We start from the raw sequence: 18624 nt of genomic DNA on the forward strand, positions 1-18624 counted from the left end.
TGCTTGGACAGACCACAAGAACCCAGCTTATATTCAGAAGGCCAAGCGTCTGAGTTCCAGGCAGGCCAGGTGATCTCTTTCCTTTAACCATTTTAACTTTGTCGTGACATATCAATCGGAGTCAAAGAATCAAAAACCAGATGCCTTGTCTCATTATTTGAATGAACCCAAAGGAGAGAATCAGCTTGCCACTATTTTGCCCCAAGCTAAGTTGATAGCACCAATCAATTGAGTATTCACAAGGCCCCGACACAAGGGAAGATTTCTAAGGATGGTCCTCCAGGTTGACTGCTTGTCCCAAGCTCCATCAGGTCACAGATACTTCAGTGTGGACATTCATCAAGAATGACTGCTCACCCAGGGACTCCCAGGATGCTCGAGTTCATCAAGAGAAGGTATTGGTGGCATGGAATGTCAAACAAGGCTCGACAATATGAACAGGCATGTGAGGTGTGCGCTCAGAACAAGGAGCCACATACCCATCCTCAAGGGTTCCTCCATCCTCTACCAGTTCTATACAGACCATGGGTACACATCTCCATGGACTTTGTCACAGATCTTCTGCCTTCCAAGCAGAAGACCATCATCATGGCAATTACCGATCAGTATTCAAAGGCCTGCAAGTTCATTGCCTTGGACAATGCCACCATCTGCAGTGGAGATGGCCAAAATTGTCCTGGACCAGGTTTTCAGAATCCATGCATTTCCAGTGGACATTGTCATGAATCACGGTCCATAATTCATATCCTGTTTCTGGAGGGTATACTGTAAACTGATTGGGGCAACAGCATGTCTCTCCCTGGGTTTCGCCCACAAGTCCAATGGCCAAACAGAGAGGGTCAACCAAGGTTTGGAACAAACCCTAAGATGCCTGGCCTCAGGAAGACCTGAGGAAAGGTACAATCATCTGATGTGGGTAGAGATCACCCTCAACACTTGACAGCATTCAGCACACGGTTGAGTGCCAACTTGGGTATTCTCTGCCACTCTTCCCTGAACAAGAGGCCAAGGTTGGGGCTCCTGAGGCCGAAGATCCTGTGCAACACTGCAAGCAGAAATGGATCAGGGCAAGGCAGATATTGCTGGACTCTATCTGGAGGGTGGAGACCAAGGGTAATCAAAGAAGAAGACAGGAACCCGCCTTGTAACCTGGACTAACAGGTCTGGTGGTCCACTCAGGATTTGCCTCTCGGGGTGGAGTCTAGAAAGTTGGCGCCTAAGTTCATTGGACCCTTTAAGGTCCTCAAGAAAGTAAACCCAGTGGCTTACATCTTGCAGCTCCCCAAGACCCTGAAGATCAATCCCACTTTCCACATCTCTAAATCAAAACCTGCCAGAATCAGTCCCTTAGACCCACCACCACCAGGTTTATCAATGAGGAATGTGGTCTTCATGGTGAGCAGAAATTTAGACTCATGAACTGTTCAGGATATTCATAAATACCTTATGGACTGGGAGGGATTTGGACCCAAGGAAAGATGCTGGATGCCTGAAAAGGACATCTTGGATCTGGTTCTCATCCATGACTACCATCAGCATCTCTCCAGGCAGTCGGCCATAGGGGAGAGCGTCCTGGTATGACAAGCACCCAACCATGCCAGCTTCCAGGGCTTACAAGCTCAAACATCCCAGAGTAACTGACACAGCACCTTTAAGGGTTCAGGACATTCCCGTTAAATGGCAATCATGTTTTGCTGCCAATTTCAGTATTTATGGAGTACCGGAAATGAGGTTCAATGCTCAATCATAAGCTCAACTAGAGATATTGTCTAGTGTATTGTTTTATGCTCTTTTCTTGTTCCAGTTTCATAACGTGTCCTGATCCTTGACTAAGATGCTCCAGCATTTGGGACCTCACCATCCTTCATCAAGCATTTTGTGTGTGTTGCTTGGATTTCTCTTGTTTGAGAATAGTTGTGCTTGCTTTTAGATAGACACATGAATATGGAGAGAATGGAGAATTAAGCTATTTCTTTTACTTCTTCTTTCAATTATGATACTGCTACTATTGGAAACTGCAATTTACATATTGATGGTGTTTTCAGGCTGATTCAGCAATCTGGCATTTTGCTGTCTCTGAGGGAGTTCTGAAAGAGTGTTCAGCCAAGGGCAAGAAGCCTGGAGAAAGGGTGTAACCCCTTGATTGACTTCATTTCTTGATGATTAAAGTAGCGAGCAAGATTGAAATCAACAGGGATGAGAGTGGTAGACAAGAGGGTATTTAGCGTCATCTGCTTGCATTTGACCAGTCTCTCTCTTCCTCTTGCTCACTGCTCCTGAATGAACCTGTGGTTGACCAGTCTCTCTCTCCCTATTGCTCTCTGCTCCTGAATGAACCTGTGGTTGACTGGTCCCTCTCTTCCTCTTGCTCGCTGCCCATGAATGAAGGTGCCTGTGGTTGACCAGTCCCTCTCTCCCTCTGGCTCACTGCTCCTGAATGAACCTGTGGTTGACTGGTCCCTCTCTTCCTCTTGCTCGCTGCCCCTGAATGAAGGTGCCTGTGGTTGACCAGTCCCTCTCTTCCTCTTGCTCACTGCACCTGAATGAACCTGTGGTTGACCAGTCTCTCTCTCCCTATTGCTCTCTGCTCCTGAATGAACCTGTGGTTGACTGGTCCCTCTCTTCCTCTTGCTCGCTGCCCATGAATGAAGGTGCCTGTGGTTGACCAGTCCCTCTCTTCCTCTTGCTCACTGCTCCTGAATGAACCTGTGGTTAACCAGTCTCTCTCTCTCCCTATTGCTCATTGCTCCTGAATGAACCTGTGGTTAACCAGTCTCTCTCTCTCCCTATTGCTCACTGCTCCTGAATGAACCTGTGGTTGACTGGTCCCTCTCTTCCTCTTGCTCGCTGCCCCTGAATGAAGGTGCCTGTGGTTGACCAGTCTCTCTCTCTCTCCAATCTGCTAGACGCTGCTGGAGGATAGTGCCAGAATCTTGGGTCTTGGGTAAGGTCTAGTAAATGCAATTTGTGAATTGGACTCTATAGTTCATGTTATGACATGTTTCTGGTTTTGATAACTCCTGTCTTCATTGCCATTTTATGTGATTTTGCTCAGGGCAGACTGGCTCTGCGGCCTGCAGTCAATGAACAACACAGTGCTGCATTAAACTGGACCAAACTAAACTGAGCATTTCTAGACTGTTTCGATTATGTTGTGGTTTGATGGTTCATATTCTGTGCTTTTTGCTCGCTTTTGCCGTTTGCGTTATTTGTTCCTCTTTTGCATGTTGGGTGTTTGGTGGATTCCATGGTGTTTCTTTGTTTCATGGCTGTCTGTGGGAAGACAAATCTCGGGGTTGTATACTGCATTCATACTTCGGTAATAAATGTACTTTGAATCTTGAATCTGGAATGTGCATGGAGAAGGGATTAGTTTAATTTGGCACTGTGTTCAGCACAGACATAGTGAGCTGAGCATCCTGTTCCTGTGCTGTACTATTCCATGCCCTATTTAAACCTAGTGAATCCAGGATTTCTTCCCATGCCCCACATCCTACTGCATGCCTCATGTCTACCCACCAAATCAAGAGGAGATTTAGACCCTACCTGGTCCTCTTCAAACCAAACACCTTGTTGCATATTGACTCTGTGCATCAGGTCACCACCATCACAGTACTCCATTACTATGTATAGGTTTTGTCTCTCTGCAAATGAGATACAAATTATTCCTTTTATGAATCACATCCATGGCTTTTAAAGGGAGATTTATTTAACTAACATTATCCATATGGCTTTAAATGAAATTTAAGAAAGCAGTCAAGAAGAAAAACTATTCAACCAACAACCAACAGATTGTGGGAATTAATTTTAATTTTAGGCTGTGCTTAAACAAGTAGGAACCAGGATGAGTCAAAAACTCAACTGTGCAGACTTTCACTAAAGCCACGGCATCAATATATTTTGGTAGGAAGTGACAACTGGAGTCCAGATCATGGGAAGCTCAGAGGGGTTTTGTGGATTCTGGAATGGGGTTCTGGATGCTATTTATGGGAATCTGGACCACGGGAGACCTAAACATTCCTTGGATTGATCAAGACAACAATCACAGCTGGCCCACAGAGGAAGTTACTTTATCGTTCATATAAAATGCAAATGCATGAAGGTCTCTCCAGCTTCTGAAGCACAGCACCTATAAAATTGGACTCTAAACACAGAATATATGTTCAAGTCCATTAACACAAAATATAGTCATATAGTTTTAATGCAATCCTTTTTCATACTTAAAGGACTGGGGTCAGCTCTTTACCCTAACATATTGTTTTGCAAAGGAGGAAGGAGAAGGAGGGTTGGTGCCAAACATCAATTCAGTCAAGATATTTTAGCCGAGCAGGACACTTGCTGTGAAATAGAAGCAATGGGGCGATGTATCACAAATGGTTGGTTGTCTTTACCCACATGATGGAAATCAATATTTTAAAGCACCAGTTAACTGAAAATATACTACAGTCATCTGAAAAGAAAGAAAAAAAGAGACCTTCAAATGAATCCAGAAGTGTAACAATGTTAGGATGCTTCACTTTTCCCATAAGCACCACTTCTTTAAAAGAAGCTTCTCTCTCTTTCTGGCGCATCTGAGAGTAAAAAGATATAACATTTTTAATTTCCAAAAACAGAAAATCGTGCAAGTAGTCAGCAACTCAGCTCAAGGACAGAGGAAAAGAGTTAATTTTTCTGGTCACTAACCTCCCACTGAAGATGCTGGAAACTCTTCAGGACATATTTTTATAGTCTTGGTAGGTCAAATACAGAATATAATATAGTATTAATGGTAAGACTCTTGGCAGTGTGGAGGATCAGAGGGACCTTGGGGTCTGAGTCCATAGAACACTCAAGGCTGCTGCGCGGGTTGACTCTGTGGTTAAGAAGGCTTTTTCCCAGGGTTGGAATGGCTAGCACGAGAGGGCATGGTTTTAAGGTGCTTGGAAGTAGAGAGGAAATATCAGGGGTAAGTTTTTTATGCAGGGAGTGGTGAGTGCGTGGAATGGGCTGCAGTCAACGGTGGTGGAGGCAGATACGATAGGGTCTTTTAAGAGACTCCTGGATGGGTACATGGACCTCAGAAAAATAGAGGGCTTTGGGTAACCCCAGGTAATTTCTAAGGTAAGGACATGTTCAGCACAGCTTTGTGGACCGAAGGGCCTGTATCGTGCAGTAGGTTTTCTATGTTTCTATGAAAAGAGGACTGGGCAGAGAATGGGCGCAGGACATTTTGGTCTGGGACTGTGAGAGTGCCATTTCTGTTGTTCACAACACTCAAAGCTTCATGCATAGTATAACAGGAAATTCCAGCTCTTCGCGTGCCCGCAGGCATTTCTTCCATGATCACCCATAATAGCAGTAAATCTAAAAAGGGTGGAGGAGAACCAGAAGCAAGGGGAGTGTGGTGGGTTGGGGGGGCAGGGTCTAAACAGAACACCATGGGGTGGGGGGGCAGGTTCCTATTGGTGATGGTAATGGTCATAGAGAAGTTACATGATGCAGGAAAGAAGATAAGGTTAGGCAAAGACTAGGAGATAGTCAGAAAGAATGGGGAGAAGACCAGGAAGCAGAAATGAAGACCAGAGAGTTTGTTCAAAAGATCATAGAGAACCACTTTAATATGTTTCTCCAGTTAGGTAATTATTAAAATGCAAACCACATATAATCTGTATAATTTTTGCCTTATTGGCAGGAAACAACTGGTTTCTTTCATTAAGTGTCTTACATTTAAACATATTTTCAGTCTAGAGAAGATTTATTTTGGATGTCACCCTCACCTTTGCCATTTTGATCTGTTTTATCACAACCTGTGTGCTGTCACCTTTGGCTTTAACCAAGAAAGCTTTTCCAAATGCTCCTTCACCAATCTGCCTGATAACATCGTATTTATCCATTGTGGTAGATCATCTGTAAGAAACCTAAAACAAAATATACATCTTTTAATTGCAAATTTGAAGATCATTTCTACACAGATACAAGATACAGTAGATACTGAAATCTGAAGCAACACCAAAAACTCTGTTGGAGGAACCAAACCGGTTGAGCATCATCAATGGTGGGAAAGGACTTGTACTTGTTTCACATCAAAACCCTGCCTCAGGACTGAAAACGGAGAGGGAAGGTAGCCAGTCTAAAGAAGAGACAGGCAGAGGTGAAACAGGGGCCAGCAGGGACTGATGGACTGAGGAGGGCTGAAGGAGAACTGGAAGTGAATCAGAAAGGAAGGTTGCAGGGGGGTGGGGCAGGGGGTAATAATGAGCAGACCAGGAAGTCATGGGGGAGCAGTCCCTGCAGAAAGGAGCAGGCACAGAAGATATAGGTAGGAGTGGGTTTCAGAGCAACTGGCACCCTCACAGTAACCACATCTCCTCCACACCAATATTCTTCCTTCCTTCTTTTCCTCTGTGACTGTTTGATCTGCTCATCCATCTCCACCCACCACTCCATGAGCCCAGGCACTTCTCCCTACCCCACAGGAGGTGCAATATTTGTTTTGGCAGCTCCTTCCTAACCACCACATAGGGACCTAAACAGGCCTTCCAGCTGATGCATGGACTTCCTCCAACTTGTCTACTGCACTCTTCTAAATCTCAGATTCTTCAATTGATTCTCCATTTAGAAAATGTTCTACACTTCTATTCCTCGCACCAAATGCATGACCATACACTTCCCAGCACCGTATTTATCTGGCGCTTCTTTGCCCATTCTACTAATTTGTCCAAGTCCTTCTGCAGCCTCCCTGTTTCCTCAACACTACCTGCTCTACCACCTACCTTCATATCATCTGCAAACTTGACCACAAAGACATCAATTCCATCATCCAAATCATTGACATACAATGTAAAAAGAAGTGGTCCCAACACTGACACCTGTGTAACACCACTATGCATTAGCAGCCAATCAGAAAAGGCTCCCTTTATTTTGACTCTTTGCCTTCTGCCAATCAGCCACTGCTCTATCCATGCTAGTACCTTTCCTGTAATACCATGGGATCTTAAGCAGGCTCATGTGTGGCACCTTGTCAACAGCCTTCAGAAAGTACACAACATCCAGCTATTCTCTTTTGCCTGTTCTGCTTGGTGTTTCCTCAAAGAGTTCATACAGATCTGTCACACAAATTCTTCCCTTAAGGAAACCATGCTAACATTGGCTGATTTTGCTATGTGCCTCCAAATACCCCAAAACCTCGTCCTTAATAATCGACTCCAACATCTTCCGAATCACTGAGGTCAAGCTAACTGGCCTATAGTTTCCTTTCTTCTGCCTCTCTCCCTTCTTGTAGAGTGGTGTAATATTTACAATTTTCTGGTCCTCTGTAACCATTCCAGAATCTAGTAATTCTTGAAAGATCATTACTAATGCCTCCACAATCTCTTCAGCAACCTCTTTCAGAACCCTGGTCCAGGTGATTTACCTACCTTCAGACCTTTCAGCTTCCCAAACATCTTCTCCATAGTAATAGCAACAGCATTCACTTCTGCCCCCTGACACTCCTGAACTTCTGGCATACGGCTAGTATCTTCCACAGAGAAGACATGCAAAATACTTATTCGGTACATTCGCCGTTTCCTTGTCCCCCATTACTACCTCTCCAATGTGATTTTCCAGTGGTCTGATATCTTTTACTCTTTATTTACCTGGGAAAAATTTTTGGTATCCTCTTTGATATTATTGGCTATCTTACTTCCATATTTCATCTTTTCCCTCTTGGCTTTTTAGTTGCCTTCTGTTAAAAGCTTCCCAATCCAAGAACTATTAAACCCTCGAACTATTAAACTATTAAATCCTCTATTAAACCCCCACTATCCTGCGCCTTCCGAATTGCCATCTCGTAGGCATTTACAAATTCCCCTGCTTGGGGTCCAGCACCTACCTGATTTTCCCAATCTGCCTGCATATTGAAATCCCCCCATGACTATCGTAACATTGCCCTTTTAACATGCATTTTCTAGCTCCCATTTTGTAGCCCACATCCTGACTACTGATTGGAGACCTGTATATAACTCCCACCAGAGACTTTTTATGATTGAAGTTCTTTAATTCTACTCACAATGATTGTACATCTTGTGATTCTATGTCACCTCTTTCAAAGTTTTGCTTTTGTTTTTACCAGCAAAGCCATGCCACCCTCCTCTGCCTACCTGCCTGTCCTTCCAATACAATGTAAATAATAAAAGGGTACATGGATGGGAGGGGTATGGAGGGCTATGGTCCAGGTGCAGGTTGATGGTACGAGGGATATTAATGGTTCAGCATGGAGCAGATGGACCGTTTCTGTGCTGTAGTGTTCTGTGACTCTATAAGACTCTATAAGACATAGGGGCTACTTTATTAGATACACCTGTACTCCTGCTTGTTAATGCAAATACCTGATCAGTCAATCATGTGGCAGCAACTCAACACATAAAAGCATGTAGACAAGGTCAAAGGGTTCTGTTTTTGTTCAGATCAAACATCAGAATGGAGAAGAAATGTGGCTTTGAGCATGGAATGATTGTTGGTGCCAGATGAGGTGGTTTGAGTATCTCAGAAACTGCTGATTTCCTGGGAACAGTCTCCAGAATTTACTGACAATGGTACGGAAACAAAAATAAAATCCGCTGGGTGGCTGTTCTGTGGGCTAAAATGCCTTGGAAATGAGAGAGGTCAGCGGAGAATGGCCAGACTGGTTCAAGCTGGCAAATGGGCAACAATAACTCAAATAACCACAGGTTACAACAGTGGTGTGCAGAAGAGCATCTCTGAAGCAACACACCTTGACGTGGATGGGCTAGAGCAGCAGAAAACCAGACTGTCTTCCACTCCTTTACCTAATAAAGTGGCCACTGAGTGTATTTAAGTACAACCCATGAAGCAGTTCCAATTTCGGCAATGCACTATGGGCTAACACTATTAAAATATAAAGCCCAGAATAATAGTACATTTTCATTGAAACAAGCAGAACTGAACATGGCCAATCCACTCATTTTAGGCATTGATTCCCAATATAATTTATTTTACTAAATCAGAACAAAAGTTTATGGTAGCAGCAGCTCATAATAAGGAGAGAATAAGCAACAGCAATAAATGATAATTCCAAATAACTCTTGCATTTTTGGGAAATAAAATACAAGGTTTGGGCACACTGCTCCCTCTAAGCTGCAGGGGTGCCTGGCCCCGCAGTAACTGAAATGCTTCTGCTCAAAAGCTGTTGTTGCCACGTAGCTGAAACTTGCTTTGATATAACGTTAGTATACTTTTTAGATAATATAGACTTTGATCCAGTATAGCAAAGAGCAAGTTAATGAATGTAACGATCCAATCAGCAACTACTGCCTGAAGATTTTAACAAATCCACAATATCGAGTAGTGTTAACCGTCCTTAACAATGTTTTTGTAGATATGGCATCTCTTTGTAAATTCTTTCAGAAAAGCTGTTTGAATACAATTGAAGCTCTTCAGCAGGCAAAAGCAAACAAATTAAAAAGTTACGGTCACAGTATCTTGGCAACGCCGCTTATTGAAGTGAATAAGTAAAAGATCTGCTTGTATCTATAATTTCTGATGTCGAGATTGCCCCTATTATTCGATTTATTCCGTGTGTGTAATCACTTAGATAATACATTTCCCGACGATGAGTTTAGAGGAAGGCGAGCTTTTGACCCTGTTGTTATTGCAAACGCCACTGATTATGAATTTGGAAAAGAGAATGTTGTACGACTGACAAAAAAAAAACCCAACTCAGCTACTATTACGAACTACCACGAAAGCGTTGCCCCAAAATCACTGATTACAAATTTCCCGTTCCTGAGAAAGTTAAGTTTCGTTCAATTAAGACGTTCACTGTTACATGCTTGGAAATGAAGCCTTTGAAGAACTGCCAATTCTTGGCGAAATCATTAGAACATTTCAAGCTTCTAGTGCTGACTGAAGTATGAATTCAATCAAATGTAAATCCAAAAACAGACTGGAAGTGAAACATTACGATGACCTAATGGGGGTTAAGGCGTATATTTCATCTGGAAGCGAAATTAATCTGGATAAAGTTTATAGACAATGGACTTGTAATGAAGAAAGTCGAGAAAAAAGGCTTTCGAAACGTGAAAGATTTTCTTTATTGTACTGTATTTAATTATATCTTTCAATTAATCAATAAAATCAAAAGTATGTGATATTTCAAATTTAATCCAAATATTACAATTTAAAAATCCTTTAAAGGGCCGCGCAGATTTCAGGCCAGGTAAAAAATTCCTACTCAGAATAATGGTTGGCCCGTGCAGCTGTAAAAAAAAACAAATTAAAGGGAACATCGTTGGACGTTGAAGAATTATTGTCTTGGTGATGTGACAAGCAGAGGAAGGCAGGCAGTAATAAATACAAAGCAATTCATCTGGAGATCCAAGATGGAGCGGGTCAGACGGACCACCATGCACAAGTCCCTGGACAACGGGGGCAAAAACGTTCCCAATGTCGCCCTCACCCTGATGGCCAGCTTCGTGTGTGGCTGCATCAGGTTGTGTGTGGATCCCAGGTACGTGGGCACCAAGTACCACTATGTGCCCAGGTTCTACCTGTCGCCCTGGCTACGAAGGATGGGTCTGGCCCCCTTACCGCGCAACACCCCCGTCAGCTGGTTGTTGTCGCCATACCCGTCGTTCGTAGAGAAGTTCTTTCAGGTCAGCGCCTTTGACTACAGGGCCATCAGGCAGTGGTCAGCACGTAAGGTCCTGCAGGCACTGCAGGAGAAGGACGAGATGGACACAGTGGGGTGGTTCCCTGAGCAGACTGTCCAGTTCATCTGGCAGAATGCCGCATCGCCAGACCTCACCAACAGGCACCAAGACCTCGCCTGGCTGGCGGTGAGAGGGACCCTCCCAGTCCACGCCCGGAACGTCGTCTCCACACCCCTCTGCCCAAGGGAGGACTGCATTGAGGAGGAGTCGGTGACCCACCTCTTGCACACTGTGGGTTCATGGAGAAGGTGTGGAGGAGGATGGAAGGGGCAGTGTCACGGTTCATCCCCAGCAGCTGTGTAACAGAGGACTCTCTGATCTACGGGCTGTTCCCGGGGACGCACACTGAGACCAACACCCGGTGCTGCTGGCAGACCATCAACTCGGTGAAAGACGCTCTTTGGTCGGCCCGAAACTTGATGGTCTACCAGCACATGGAGATGTCCGTGGGAGAATGCTGCTGACTGGCACATTCTCGGCTGCAGGAGTACGTGCTGGGGGACGCACTGAAACTTAGTGCAGCCACTGCAAGGGCCCGGTGGTGTAGGACCACAGTTCAGGGTTCTTCTCCCGCGGGAGTTGAGGGGTAGGGGGTGGGGTGTATACCCCTCAACAAGGGTATGTAAATATGAAGTAACAGAGTGCCACCTGGGTGGCTAAAGTGTGGGAATGTAAAGACTGTAATGGAAACATTTGTAAAGGACTGAGAATCATTGAATGGTTTATTGTACATAACAACACACACAAAATGCTGGTGGAACACAGCAGAGCCTTCGAAGGGTCTCGGCCCGAAACGTCGACAACACTTCTCCCTATAGAGGCTGCCTGGCCTGCCGTGTTCCACCAGCATTTTGTGTGTGTTTGAATTTCCAGCATCTGCAGATTTCCTCGTGTTTGCTCTTATTGTACATAATTTTATTTTTGAATAAAGTATATTTTGTTTTTAAAAAACTGTTTCAGATTAGGTTTTTTAGGAGTTTGAGGTTAAACCTATTTACCCCTAACAATTATCCTGATAAACAAATGTCGAAATCGGGACTAATCTGAAGATTACACTTCGCAGTTTTAGATTAGTTTTTAATGTTGCTCCCCCCGGGATTACTGCGACTTCACCAACCAACTGCTCCAGTTTACAAAACAACGGGATTAGTTGCTCTGCCTTGTGCTGTTTACCAGTTGTCGGTGACAGTTCCAGCCCTGCTGTTTGCAGACCGACTGGTTTCTCGGGCATAAAATGATTTGCGCCAAGTCTATCCCGGGCAGTTACCATGACGACTGACAAACAAAAGCCTCCCTTGCACCAGCTGTCACCAGCACACCCTAAGTTCGGTTTTAAACCAACACCTAATGAAGTTTACCGTTACTTACTGACCATCAAAACCATCCGAGCGGTTATCCTTCGTGAGTTTCCCACACCCCAGCCTCTCCGGTCAAACGATCAAGCCGTTCATCGGCGTCCCTGGAGAAGGAGACCGAGCAACCTGGGTCTTGGAGTCCCAGGTGCAAGGAAACCAAGGTTGCTGATCTACAGAGAACTACAACCTCCGACATACATTGCAACTAGGAACCGTCGCTCGCTCTGATTGCCCAATCAGAAAGTGTAGAAGAAACAAGTTCATTATTATCATAGTTGTACATAAACAAGGAATAAATGCCACGAAAAATGACATTTTATGTCAGCAACGCAATACAGTGTCGCCTTATGAGGGAAAATAATCAACTTGAAACATTAACCATATTTTCCTCTGCAGTTGCTGTCTGATTTGCTGGGCATTTTCAATGTTTCAGGCTGAGACCCTTCATCAGCGTCGACTCTTTATTGCTTTCCATAGATGCTGCCTGGCCTGCTGAGTTCCTTCACCAATTTGAGTGTGCTCTTTGGATTTCCAGCATATTCAGTACAGAGTACATCCACGATGGGTGCAAGTTGGTCATTAATTTATTTTGTAGCATTTTAGTTTACTTTGACAATGAAGTTCATATTTCCTGACTGACAGCAACCAACAGACTTTCACAAATTCGTCAGCAGAGAGTGTCACAAAGCGGCATCATTTTCAGCATGCTGCTCTCTGCTGCGTATTTGTGGGATCTGTGAACGTGATAGGCAATGAGAAGGCTCTTCAACTATATTGGAGTTCTCATAGACTCCAATCAGTGTCGAAAACATTAAAGACCCAGGACATGTAGATTAGATTGTAATAATTCATTTTAATGAAGAGCATTGAATTGTGTTCCAAAATGAGAATAACATTTGGCACGTGATTACAAAGTAAATTTCACCAGCACAGCACTAAAAGTAATTTCAAGTGAACCAGTATTTCCTCCCATAAGAAGTTACTAATGTAGTCCAATAAATACTCCTGCTAATGGGCAATAATACATTGTTGATTTGGAAAATAAAATGTCTAAATAGTGGATTTATTTTCTCTGGCAACTTTTTGATATGTCCATGACTGCATTGATGACTTTTAATTTTATCCCTTTTTACAGATTTTTCTTCTTGGAAACAAGGATAGTTTCCTGTAATTGTAGATTAGATGTTAAGTACAATACCCCCGGATGGTTGAAAGACTGGCATGTGACATTCCCCATATTTCATGGAAATATATATAGGAAAACCAAATAAAGCCAGCCTCATTTCCCCCATGCTGCACACAAAACAGTGGAGGAACTCAGCAGGTCAGGCAGTATCTTTGGAAAGGAATAAAGAGTCAATGTTTCAGGCTGAAGAAGTGTTGACTCTTTACTCATTTCCATAGATGCTATCTGGCCTGCTGAGTTCCTTCGCTATTTTGGCAGCATCTGCAGAACCTTGTGTTAATTAATTTTTCTCTCGCTGATGCATTTTTTTTAATCCACCAAGTATATTCATTTCCTGAAGTTCCTTTTATACAAACAACCTTTATTCGGAATAAATAAAAACAACATTAAGATATTGCTCCAGTGTCTTGTGTGAGTACTCAAGACTGTGCCTTCTGCAGGAGGCCCAGGTAGCAATGCAGCTTTGGAAAAGAGCAAACAATCAAAACCAGTACACAGAGAACACAGAGTAAAGAAGAATGAAGTTTCTGGCACCTGTAACAGATCAGAGAGATAGGGCTAATTAGGAGCAAAGGGTAAGAGGGAGATATCTTTCAAGGGCAGAAAACAAATTCTTAGTATTGTTGGTCAATGAGGTGAAAAGTCGAAGAGTGCAGTGAGAAGTGGAATTCATAAGATCAATATTGCCTTTAATTCACAGCTTTTCCAGAGAACATTCAGTTTAAGTTAATAAACTGACTACCATTATTGCAGGGAAATGATTCTCAACATCTTAAGATTCAACAGGGATTTGCTTATTAAAATAAAAAGTTAAACAAACTTTAATTACTAACTAAAAATTAGAAGACTACTAATCCTCTGTGTTTTGAGCCCAATTTTCTTTATGGATTTCAACCAGGCATTTGGCTAACAATGTACACCTGATGACTAATAGGATTTAATTGAAAAAGAAAATAACATTTTCATTAAAGATTATTCTCCAGCAGCCTCTTCATTTCATCCACCCAGTCTGGCTTGTCTGCTTCTTCAAAGTCCCTGTAAGAGAGCAGAAAGCTCCATATAAACATTGACAGTATTTTATTCAATCTGGATCATATTGAGAGTTGGACAAATAGCTCTGCCTCTGGCATCATTTCAGATAACTCCAGACAGCCCTGCCTTCATAGGGATTAAGCCATGGGAATCCTAACAGTGCTTTAGAATTCCAGTGCATTCAGGTGCAGACATGAAGTTACAGAATACACACCTGCTGCTCTCCAAAACCCCCTAATGTTAAACCTTGCTGACCTACTTGAAAAATGATATAACACATTAAGCAAAAAAAAATCAGAAATGTGGGTGCATGACAATGGGGGGAAATGGCATTGTTTCACATCTGCCATCTGCCAGGAGGTACAGAAGCCTGAAGTCCCACATCACCACTTTCAGGTTTAAGACACTTCCCTTCAGTCATCTGGCTCCCGAACTAACCTGCACAAGCCCGCCTCAGCAGCAACACCATGACAACTTCACACTACAATTATGTAATTTATGCTTTTCCTGTAAATATTCCTTACATGATGCCTTGTGCTTGTGATGCTGCTGTAAGTAATGTTTTCATTGCAGACGTGTATCTGTGCATATGACAACCAGCTTGACTTCAGTAGATGGTTGAGATGGCACGGAGCTGGTGACGTGATGCTGGGATAGTGAGAGGACGATCAAGTGGGTTGTTGCGCTTCAGAATTGTATTGGAACTGTTTCTAGTTTATATGAAAAGCATAGTTTAAGAAGGCTCCTTAAGATAGTTATAACGGGGGGGGGGGGGGGTAGTAGCAGGGATAAACCGTACTAGCTATTAGATGCTCTCAATGGCGGCGTGCATGTCAAATAGCCTCTGACAACCAAGTCCAGCTTCTGGGCTCCAAATGTAGCTTAGCTACCAAGCCCGACAGAACCATTTCTACTGATAAAGGGCAAAGGCGGGTTACTGGTGCCTGAAGCAGATGAGGCTCGTCAGCCATGGTTGGGAGCCCATCTAGGAGAAGGAAAACTCTGATCTCAAACCTCCACTGCCTTGCAGCTATACCCATTTATGATGACGGCGTCAGAAGTAAAGTCCATGGAAAAATCCAAAGCTTGAGTCCCCAAGCAGTCCTTTATTGAGTTCAATGCTGACTGGCAACTCCCACAATGCCAACTGGCCAAAAAGTATCAGTCTTTGCCATTCCTTTGGTGGTGTGGCAACAGCTTGTTCTCCATATCGTACTGCCCTGGGTTTCATACTGACCTGTGTATCAGCTGGGACACAACATCCGTGGTCCACCCCGACCAATGGAGAGCCTCAAATTAAGAAATTTCATTCAGCTGGACAGCCTAGAAGAGCCAATGGATTGGAGGGAAGTAGCTTAAGAATTACAGAATGACTGGGGCAACAGGATGTCGCAATTTCTGGACAGTGGTCGTTTATATCTTTTTGGAGGGAATAGCCTCGTCCCTTGTAACTATCTTGTAATATTGGGACTAAATAAGTTGCCCAAGGTTTGCAAGTCAAACCAATGAAACAATCAGGTGAATCTGGAGATAATTACCACAAGGAGATTGAGATAAATACCGACAGCAACCCCAATGTCAGCTCTGATCTCCCTTTTAAGAATCCTTCCATTCAACAGTCAACCAGAGGGGCAAAAATACTTTTGCTCACTGTCCCATGCTGTCAGTTCCTTTTAATGAAGGTGGTGAAGAGTTAGCTCACCATTGCCTGAATCATTTTTGAACTTACGTGTCTTCATCATCAGATCTGGGTTCAAATCTGTCTGGATCCACCTCAGTAGTTTCTATTTCACCATCAACGTCATCAGCCTTTCCGGTGTCAGCTGAGAGTGGGCCAACGTGATAGGTTCCTGACACTGGAAAAACAAGGCTCTGTTAAATGAGGATTGAATTGAAATATTAATGGCAGAAGATCACGTTCCAAGTGATAGCTAACATTTAATACACTCAGCCATTGTCTGCTGATTTGTCATCCATAGAACCACCTACTCATGAAGTCAGCCAGGTACTTCTGGAAACATCGGCAAACACTGCACCGCCCAGGACAGCTTCTTCTCCATGTCCGTGTGATATGGGGACATCCACCTGAGGCTTCCCAGGAGGGAGGACCATGTGACCATATGTTAGGAGAGACCAGATTAGGTGGAGTGAGAACAGAGCCGTGCAGGTGTTCTGACTGGTCTCGTAGCTCTCAGACAAAGCACAGATTTTGTCTGACTCGCTGAGCATTTACAGCACTTTCTGCTTGTTTGTCACTAGTGAGAGCAGAACCTATGGAAATTGAACGGCTTTTGATTTATAGAGAGCATTAAGATAATGGTTGCTATGGAGACCACAGGGAATCTCAGCCAGGCACCACTCTCCCTCACTCCCACAAAGGATGTTTAAAGCTTTCTGAGCTGGGGTTTAAAATCAGGGAAGACCACTCATATTTTTGTGCTATTTTTATATCTACATACAAAATTTATATACAGTGGATTCCGGTTAATTTGGACACATTGGGACCAATACATTTTGGCCTAGTTAAGCGGCTGTCCAATTAGCTGAAGTTTCATGGAAATAGTTAAAAAAGTATAAAAAAGACAAACTACCATTTAACTGAGTAAAAAAAAATGTATTTAAAAGAAATCGAAAACTGGAACACCACCAAAACTGCCTGTATTAGTTCCTAATAGTTATTGACAGAGAGATTCATCCAGCGTTTGCAGACACGTTCTTTTGATTTGAGTGTAAAATGACAAATTCAGCACAGATACCTAGTGCAGATAATGGGCTGCCTTCATACAATGTTTAGGATGATTGCATCCTCCAAATCTCCATTTTCATTGTAACATTCAAGATGAGACTGTCAATACCTTCAAATTCTTCGTAGTTCCTAACTTGTTAAAGTAGTGAAATTGTTTCACTTCCCCTCTTGGCCATTTCTAGCATCTCCAAGCCTGAATGTTTGAAACTGCAGTGAGTGAAACAATTTTCAATTGTCTTACTGCTTATTTCTCACCAACTATCAGTGACAAAAACACACACAACTGACACAACTCAAAAACTATTTGTTCTAAGCACGGTGGGGTGTCTAACGGCCACACAAGTTCATGCGACTGAAGCTAGTTAGAAAATGTTTGGCACCAGACTCTGTCCCAATTAAGTGGCATAGCATCTCAAACAAACAAAGGGAACCCCGGCTGTTTTCCCAATTGTTTTTTTAGTTCTTTAAGAGTTGTCCCAAGTAAGTGGCTGCCCCAGTTAGCCAAATGGACAATTAACCAGAATCCACTACGTTTTGTTTTAGTTTTACATTTCCAAAATTACTTCTAATGTTTTCTTATTATGGCCTTTCTCTTCCCAAAAATGTTCCGGGTCAGTTTGTGTTGAAAAAGAAAACAACTTTTTTTAAAGTGTTTGCAGAAGTTGGTTTAGTTACAACACGCATTAAGTACAGGGTTAAACTCTCACAAAGTGCTTCAGCGAATCTTAACCTTGCTTTGATTTTTTGTAAGAAATACAACCACACGTCCATATTGAATATACAAAATATTTATTGTCTGCTTTGGAGTGGTAAGAAATGGTTCTGCTGAAACTTGCTGACATTCATATATTCCATATGATTTACAAAAGGGATATAATTACTAGAATGATGAGATGAAATGATATCTCCTCTGTAATGTGCATTGGATGCAACATTAAAGAAAAAATTGAATCTGTCCACCTCAACTTCTCCTCTGGTAAGAGGTTTCATTTGTCAAATTTACCATGCCATACCAGTAAATTCCAGAATTGTACAGCAGGGTAGGAACTGTGACAATAGATTGTCATGAAACATTAGGCCCAAAAAAAGATTCTGCGAGTCAGTGTTAATGATTTATTAACAGGCACATAAACACAACAACCAAAAGACAGGCAGTTAAATTTTTAATGTCTCCAGTTCATCTCTTACCATTTACTTTGAGATGAACTAAAAAAATTAAATGTGGTTTTCAGTCATCTAATAGTTTCTCGATTCCTTTGCACCAATTTGTTGTTCATTTCTTCCTTGTAAGGTGAAACATGGGTACAACAGTCGGACATTCAATCTAATCTGCAACCACTTATCATCAGGAGACCACAGTCAGTGAGAATCAGAAATAACTTCTCCTCCTCACTCACGCCAACACCTCAAAGATTCATGCTTAGCCCCTTCTCTGTCCTCTCTACACCACGAATGGCTAGGCACAGCACAAACACCAAAAAAATACGTCAATGACACAAATGTTGTTGGCGGAATCTCAGATGGTGATAAGGAGATGTGCAGGAGTGAGTTAGATATATAGCAACCTTAAACTCAACATCAGTAAGACCAAGAAATTGATTGTGGATTTCAGGA

The 18624-nt window shown here is 42.9% G+C and overlaps 2 protein-coding genes across 8 annotated transcripts in view; both read right to left on the reverse strand.

Annotated features, from left to right (window-relative positions):
* LOC132391156 (serine/threonine-protein kinase Nek5-like) overlaps nt 1–12197 on the reverse strand; it is a 49797-nt gene extending 37600 nt beyond the window's left edge. For 2 of the 4 annotated variants that reach the window (XM_059963999.1, XM_059963996.1), the window contains exons 1-4: nt 12064–12197; nt 5757–5897; nt 4475–4571; nt 3547–3644 (exon numbers count right to left, since the gene is read on the reverse strand). In XM_059963999.1, coding sequence (XP_059819982.1) covers nt 3547–3644; nt 4475–4571; nt 5757–5873 — 312 coding nt within the window. In that variant the 5' untranslated portion in view covers nt 5874–5897; nt 12064–12197. Of the gene's footprint in view, nt 1–3546; nt 3645–4474; nt 4572–5756; nt 5898–12049 lie in introns of all 4 variants that reach the window. The other 2 variants (XM_059963997.1, XM_059963998.1) reach the window with 2 other exon arrangements.
* Nucleotides 12198–12885: 688 nt separating this feature from the next.
* Nucleotides 12886–18624, reverse strand: part of nek3 (NIMA related kinase 3) — a 37364-nt gene continuing 31625 nt past the window's right edge. For all 4 annotated transcript variants that reach the window (XM_059964005.1, XM_059964003.1, XM_059964001.1 and 1 more), the window contains exons 15-16: nt 15994–16120; nt 12886–14267 (exon numbers count right to left, since the gene is read on the reverse strand). In XM_059964005.1, the coding sequence (XP_059819988.1) occupies nt 14198–14267; nt 15994–16120 (197 nt within the window). In that variant the 3' untranslated portion in view covers nt 12886–14197. The remainder of the gene's footprint in view (nt 14268–15993; nt 16121–18624) is intronic.

Source organism: Hypanus sabinus, chromosome 3, assembly GCF_030144855.1.
Source record: "Hypanus sabinus isolate sHypSab1 chromosome 3, sHypSab1.hap1, whole genome shotgun sequence".
NCBI classification, from domain to species: domain Eukaryota; kingdom Metazoa; phylum Chordata; class Chondrichthyes; order Myliobatiformes; family Dasyatidae; genus Hypanus; species Hypanus sabinus.